Source organism: Haliotis rubra, unplaced genomic scaffold (assembly GCF_003918875.1).
Source record: "Haliotis rubra isolate DU_JTF1 unplaced genomic scaffold, ASM391887v1 Scf540, whole genome shotgun sequence".
NCBI lineage: Eukaryota > Metazoa > Mollusca > Gastropoda > Lepetellida > Haliotidae > Haliotis > Haliotis rubra.
The window spans coordinates 624482-632578 of NW_025767236.1; the positions used below are offsets into that span (position 1 = coordinate 624482).

The 8097-nt window shown below is 38.3% G+C and overlaps 1 protein-coding gene across 3 annotated transcripts in view; it reads left to right on the forward strand.

Moving 5' to 3' along the window:
• LOC124253441 (ATP-dependent RNA helicase DDX3X-like) overlaps window positions 1-5605 on the forward strand; it is a 28113-nt gene extending 22508 nt beyond the window's left edge. For all 3 annotated transcript variants that reach the window (XM_046687213.1, XM_046687214.1, XM_046687215.1), the window contains one exon: window positions 380-5605. In XM_046687213.1, coding sequence (XP_046543169.1) covers window positions 380-566 — 187 coding nt within the window. In that variant the 3' untranslated portion in view covers window positions 567-5605. The remainder of the gene's footprint in view (window positions 1-379) is intronic.
• The last annotated feature ends 2492 nt before the right edge of the window (window positions 5606-8097 follow it).

Sequence of the window (8097 nt, forward strand, 5' to 3'; positions counted from 1 at the left end):
GACTCACATTTCATTATTAATGTTTGAACCTGAGGCCATGAGTCACTGTCAAGGTGGCAGAGTAGTGTTGCAAGTCTAGCCATGATCCTGCAAGCATTAGGTTTGAATACTGTTATTCCTTGGTCAGCTTTCTTGGCTTCACTGTTAACGCATGATTTTCCTTTGCTCAGGGCTTTCTGACTCTTAATCTGTGTGAAGGTGTGTAATTTGTCGTACATTACTGTGTGCGAATGGTACAATTCTTGATTGTTTACATCATAATAGCGAGTATGGAGATGCTTTATAATCATTACTATATATCCCATATTGAAAGACTCCTTCATTAATTCTTATTTGGGGTCAAGTCAACATATATTCAGTTTACTGATTTCCCTTGCAGCTATGGATCTGGTGGATTTGGAGCCCGTGATTATCGTCAACAGAATAAGCAGAGTAAATCAGGTGGTTTTGCAACCCCTGGGTTCCAGCAGCAAGGCTTCAACCACTACAATCAGTACAACCAGTACAGCAACTACGGAGGAGCGTACAACCAACAACCAGCTGCTAACGACTGGTGGGGCAACTAAATCACTGCTGACCTCCATGTGCTGGAATAGGAGACAAATGCTGCAGTTGTCTCCCTTAAACACCAGTTTGGCTTTGTCAGTGCAGTTACCTCCCCTTCTCACATATTGCTTGGAAACGGTGCACTTTGTTATTTTGACTGGCAAACAGTTGATGGAACCAGTAACAATTATTTGACTGTATATTTTGCATGATCAAGACTCTTGTGTGGTCTTGACTCGTGCCTACATAAACCTTGCAAGGCATGATACCGCCTTGCACTGTTCAACAGTATCACAACGTACCTCTGTGACAGGATTCTGTTACACACTGAAGTTACAGATGAAGAAAAAAAACAGTCGATTTTTTTTGCAAATTTTACGTGAAAATGGCTGGATTTGTTCAGCCTCAGTTTAGACAGTTGTGCTGTCTTTCAAAATATCACTTGTTGGGTGACATGTCTTCACTCACATAACACAGATGAGCAAATTGTATTATTTTATAATGCAGAAATACTGACTGTTGATGGAACGATGTGTCCATCCAACAATACTGGAAGACTTTTATGAACCTTGTTTTAAATGTAATCGTTCATCTGTTACAACTGATAAATTATCGAAACAATTTGTAACCCTAACATGTTTATACTGGTTCTTCACCTGTTTCCATCTAAAGAGCCAGGCTTTTTATTATCATCATTTTTAAAACAATTTTCTTGGTGTTATATTTTAGATTAGTTTTTGTGTATAAGATGCCGTCCTGTGATAAATTCAGATTTGGTCGTGTATGTGCAAATCCAAGTCCACTGACAGATCACTAATGAGGAAAGTATTAGTGATACTTAGATAGATGATTGGTTGTAATGTGGTACAATGTTATGGCTGATCATAGTTAGTTGACTGTGTTCGACAGAGGGATGATTTCCTGAGCCTCATAGCACATACGAACAGAAAACAGAAGCACAGGGTTTTATATGTATTGCAACTCCCTACCAGAATAGGGCATTGTCAAACTGAAGTGCCATATTTCTACAAAAATGTAATTGTACTTGTCTTGTTCATCTCTTAATCTGTGTGAAGGTGCGTACTGAGTTGTACCTTACTGCGTGTGACCAGTACATTTCACACTTGTCGGCACTTCTTGGAGACTCTATATGTTAACACGTCTTACCCTCAATGCCCGGCCTGATGAACATCTTGTTCATCCTCAAGAAATGCATTTATTCAAGAAGTGTTAACATATTTGTTTGAATCAAAACATTTGCCAAATTTTGTCAGACGGTGTAACAAAGACATGTTCTGGAACTGTGCAGGCCAGGTTAGGCTGTTCTGATTTCCAGAGGTCTCGAGGTCACTGAGCATCATTGAAATTGAGAATGGTCCCTCTTTGCATGTTCACTACTTAAACCCTGTGCGTCGATTGTGAAACTCTTTCCTTTAGCTTTAAAAGTTGCGTATAAGTAATCTATGAACTATATTATATGTATTTAATATGGTGTTAGGAAAATACAAGTATCCATTATTAAATCGGGGGATAGCTCGAAATATCTGCTCCCAAATTTTCAGCTAATGCACCAAAGCATGATTACAGGGATAGGTTACGAGATCAGTTGAGTAGTTTAATATGTGGGACCATTTTTGCTGACACAGCTAAATGATCTTCAAGAATGTTCAATATTTCTTTAATGTTTCACAACAAATATATGCCGTACATTTATTCACTTATAAAGGAACCGTCAGTTGAAATATTATGCTTTGTTATAGTTAGAACTTAACATGACACTCATTTGTCGTTCTCCATTGTCATGCGATGTATATAGTATAACTGTCTGATTTAACTTTGAAATTCCACTACCCATTTTACGAATGATCGAAGCCTATTTATTTGCATTTCAAGTGCCAACTTCCTGTACTCCAAAGTTAGTGCAATGTTAAGAAGTGATGATGACTAGTGTTTTGTCATGTATGGTAGAATATGGTACACTATACAACAGTATTTATGTCTATAGAGGATCAATCTGTATCTATAGGCTGGTCCCATTTAGCTGCAGAGAAACCCTATAGCTAGTGATAGGACGTTTCAAGTCCGCTACAGTCAAATTGATCATGACATGATAATACAACATTCCATGTTATGTACAACCTCATAATACAGCATAAGTGATTTTCATCCAGTATCATGTTATTTTAATCAGCCTCCATTCAAACTCTTGCCCATATAGTCATTGAAGTTCTTACATATAGAACCGAGACCATCTAGCACATATAGGTGCCTCGATCTGTGCGACATCTCAGGCTTGCCTTGGTGAACCTTTTTCATTCAGAATGGTTCAAATATCACATATTTCATAGCCCAATATCTGTGATAGATCTTGTTCATGACATGAGATAGCCTTGTGTTTAGTTCCCTGTATAAAGATCCATCAGTTAATTGGCCTTGCTACAAGCAGATATGGGGAGTTTTGGCATGAGTTTAGGGTATGGTATGTTCGTTCATTAGGCAAGCCTGATTAGTGGAACTTAATGTCTCGGAGACTTTGGTGCTTACGTCTTTTCCCTACCCACTGACTTGTGAAGAATGCTCCCATATTTGTGAGAGTGGGTGCCTGCCTGCCTGCCTGCCTGCCTGCCTGCCTGCCTGAAGTGTGCGTGTGTGAACGCGTGTGCGAGAGAGGCTGCAATTGACTTGTTGGCAGCTGGCAAGTCTGTCTGGTCCTGCTCAGGGTCGAGCATTGTTGATGTCTGAAGTACTTGCATACTTGTGTTGATATCGCCAGGGACCACATTGAACAATCTGTGATGACTATGAGGGCGTATTGCGTCATTCATTTCTAGCCAACTGCAGATTATGGGGTATTGTGCATTTTGAAGAGGTACCCATTCTTTTATGTGAGCATTTTACTTGTTGGTATGATCTTGATATGCTGTTAATGTTAACTTATGATCACATAGTGAAAAGATTCACTGTTCCTTCCACTCAAATTTGGACTGTGTAACAGTCGCCCATCGTGTAGATGAAACTCGCTGGCATTGGTGAGCCTAACATATCATGTCTTTTTATCAATACTCGACATTACTTACTTTACAGGGACGTAGTCTCCACTGTTTGACATGATCAGAGTACTTACTTGAAGGATCTCTGAATTTTCTTTCTGATCATGTATCATAAAAGTTATCATGGATTTTATGATAATCAAACTACATTATTTTTTTTTACATGTTATTTTTTAAAATAATGTTGCCCTCTTAACTGCGCAAAGATATAACATGTTGATCCATATGTAAAGTTTAAGCTCAGGGAAGCCCTGACCGGGAGATAGAGCAGGGATTTTATTATTGATTAGTATTATTTGTATTGTCCTGAACTAGTCATGTACAAATGACATGTATTCCTCCCAACTTAGATCTGACTGTTACACAGCTCTTGATTTGCAATTAGGCTGTTGGTTGCTATGTGATCAGCCCCTTTTGAAACCAGTATAATCCAGTGGCATTCAGTCTCCAAGCCAGACCTGTGGTTGATAGCACAAGGTAGGAGGTTAGACCTTGGCAAAACACAGGTCTTGATTCTTGGGCAGCCATGTCAGTCCTGCGGAATATCTGATCAAGCTGAATGAACAACGGAAACTGAACAAGCTTTCTCCAATTTTTTTTGTAACTATTTCTTGCCCACCTTTTGTTGATCCAAAACATGGTTATTTGCCCAAGAACTCCCAAGAATGTTTTGCCATGTATGTGAACAAAGGGTTCTCTGCACAAACAATGGGATTGCAGGTTGTTTTTTTTCTATACAGCAATACTCTGTAGTATTTGTTTTGCATTGTTTTGTGATACTTCAGCTATTATATTATACATGTACCATTTCATGGTTTTAAAGGGTTGAATTAAGAACCACGAGGCATATTTCTAAAGCACTAAGGAGAGAGTTGATTTTTATATGGGACGGCATTTTTCTCATATTGACAAACTTATTTAGTTGTGTAAAAGTCTGGCTAACCGAGATGTTACATTTGGTCACCTCCGTGCAAAATGGAGTGATGTGTCGACTTAACGTATGCCATGATGTTTGTGCTGTATGTCATTCTACACAAACTCTTTGACTCCATTGTACTGGTGAGTCCAGATTTTGTGTTTCAATCTGTTTGTCAAAATAATTACTGAACTTGTCAGAATGGACTTGCATGACAGGTTCAGTTTTTGAAGATTTTTTAAACAGCACAAAATGTTTGTGGTTTGACACCTGAGGTCAGAGATATGAGAATGATTGAAGAGTTGTGGAATGAGTTGTGAAGCACAGTTCAATGTTTGTTCACATGAACATTTTGTTATTGATAGATCTGAGGTGCAGTATTTTTATGATGTCCTCAAGAAGTGTCTTGAGGTCGGTCAGTCCACATGAATATCAAAATGTGATATCATTAGAAAACAATTTATTTCATCTACTTTAGATCTTAGATATGTATAGAGCCATTTTGAAGGCCTTCATATTTTTTATTGCTTGCCATCATTCAAAGAGGATGGTACTAAGATTTTGTTGTAATGATTAAAGAGGCTAATTGCCTTCTTGAACAGTGCCTACATGCTAGTCACTTCCAGGGTATGTGAAGATACTTAGTCCTGAGAGTATTCCTACTATGAGAGGGGTGCTGTATCGGCACAGTCACAGATGTCTTTCACAGCATAAGCATATGAACCATTTTGATAGTTTCTGATACATATGCTATGTAATTTATTTCCAAAAATAAGTTCGATTAGTGAATAATATGTGTGCAACTATTGCCATGGATATTCCAAATGCCTAAGTATAAATCACTCATATTGAGATGGTTCATGTTTTGTGTAATGAGTATAATGTACAGCATTGGGGGTATTCATGGTGATGACTGCACACTCCTAGTATTACCTTCAAATGGCTCTTCCATGGTGAATATCTGTTAAGTGAGCAAACTACATTACCATGACCTATTCTCTCTGGAGCAAGCCAAAGTTGTCTACATGACCAAGTGTTACATCTGGGCATTTTGAACGTTTATAGTTGAATGCAATAAAGATGATAAAAACAATTCACTTATCTTTTGTTTTAAGTTGGAATAGGATTGATTTCTTGTGGATTTCTTCCTGCAATGTCTGGATTGAAGCGGACATTAAATTAAGGGGACAGATGAAGTGATAGCCGCCTGGATGTTTGGCACCTTCTCTATGGAATATTGTAGTATTTACTATCTGCATCAAATCTGTTATTTTGCACTCCATTAAAATCAGTTGTTTAAAGGCTGGACCATTCAACAATGAGAAACAATCGATGTTCCTAAAGTTCACATATGAAACTACATAAGCGATTGGCAATAAGTCACATGTTTTGTTATTAAACTAAACACGTGCAATAACATAGTAACAATGTCAACTGTATTAGCCGACTTGATGTTCTATGTAAGTGGGCGGTGGGGTAGCCTAGTGGTCAAAGCGTTCGCTCCTCACGTCAAAGACCCGGGTTCGATCCCCAAAAATGGGTACAATGTGTGAAGCCCATTTCTGGTGTCCACCTGTGATATTGCTGGAATATTGCTAAAAGCAGCGTAAAACCATACTCAATCCTCTATGGTTTAAATGTGTTTGGAAATAAGTCGGGATGTGAATTTTGGTTTAGGAAATGTAAATTCACTCCGATAAATGATCACTCAAATAATGCACGAACTATCACTCAGCGTGCTATCTGTGCTGCTCCCTGCGAGTTATGTATATAACTTTCTAGTTTATGAAAACGTTTTACTGCTGAGAATTTTACAGAAGTATATTTAAATGTTTGATTGAGATCTGTGTGTAATCTCCAATTCGAAGCTTAAGAAATGAACGTGTTGGTACCCAGGATTATCCAGATTGTGCAACACAAACAAAACGTGTTATAACTGGCAACGTGTATGCTACAGGGGTCACTTGTGGATTGATATTTTATATATACAACATCACTATGTGCCAGGTCAGCATAGTAACCCACGAGTTCCGGGTATGGTTTTCGTACATATCCCTGCTTTAAGTGTGATCGAAATCGCAAGTAAGCACATCTTCTAAATTGGTCTTAACGTGAAAGCATGATATCTCGACAGGATTCCAAGGAAGATTTTACGTGTGATTACATCGATAGGGCAAATTATCTAGACTTCAAGTAAGGGCTGAACTCGATTACGGATAGGACATATTACCAAAGACTTAGCAAGGGCTGAAGTACTTTTGCACGTTTTCAATGTTCTGGGATTACACTTTCTACTAAAGTACCTTCTAGTTATGTCCAATGTGCCCACGAATTCCTTTGTTTAGTTAGACAAATACATAGATAGACATATATCCCCTATTGGCATACTCGGGCTTCTGCTAATAATAATGGCATCAAAACTAATCTTACCTTATTAACACTATCACACACCCTCTCCCGATCCCTGCTTAATTTCATATAGTCCTAAATTACTAAGGGACCGTTCATAATTTATGGCTAGGGGGGTGATGATAATTTTAAGGGGGGGTACATAAAAATATTTAAAAATTATGCTTTAAAAAATATTGGAAGGGGTGGTGGGTGGGCGGGTGTCATTGATTTTGTACATGACATACAGGGTGGGGTGGGAGGGTTAACTTACTTTGTACATAAATTTTAGGGGGGTCATTCACATTGTACATGCTTCTCCATAAAAATCATCATCACCCCACCTGGCCATAAATTATGAACGGTCCCTAATTCCGCCTCCCTATACGCACACTCGCCGTCTACTAAGGTGACCAAAATGTCAAACGTTTATCCCACTTCTGTCCGAATTTCGCTCGCGATGGTGTCAAACCGACATTAAAGTTGAAGTTCAAACACATAATAACCATCCGCATCCACTTTCCAAAATGGTGCGCAAATTTGTATTCCGCGAAAAAGCAATTGATCACTATTTCGACGCTTTCAAAGTTGGAGTTTTGTTTCTGCGTTCAGAACATCCCAAACTATACCGGTTGAAACAACAGGGGATACCATTAAATGAAAGCAAATGCTCACTTTGTCAATTGTGGACATAGACAATGAATTTCAGTATCTGTTTAGGCGCCTTTCAACTGAAAGAGGGAAAACAACTCATTCATAAATACCAGTACATTGACCCCCAACATGTATATGTAATGTAGAGGTCTCGTTCATTTCTGTCAGTGAGACATTGCTTGTGAGTTTCGCCATATAGTATGTATGCAGTATAGTATATAATGTCTATATAGATTAACGTATATGTTAACGTATGTCTGCTGTACTGCATACAACAGGTACGACCTGGTGAATCTCACGAACACTGTCTTACCAGGGAGACTATATAACGTAGATTATCCCTGGTCTTACAGACCGAAATGAACGAGACCTAGTTCATTATGTACAAACAAAATGAGTATATAATTCAATAGCTGAGTAGGAACATTAAGAAAAGTATATGTAGGTTATGAAAAATAATCATGATAAAGTTCACACCTGGAAAAAATATTTTATAAACGTACATTAATCCTCATATCGGTTCTGGACCTGAAAGTGTTTTGT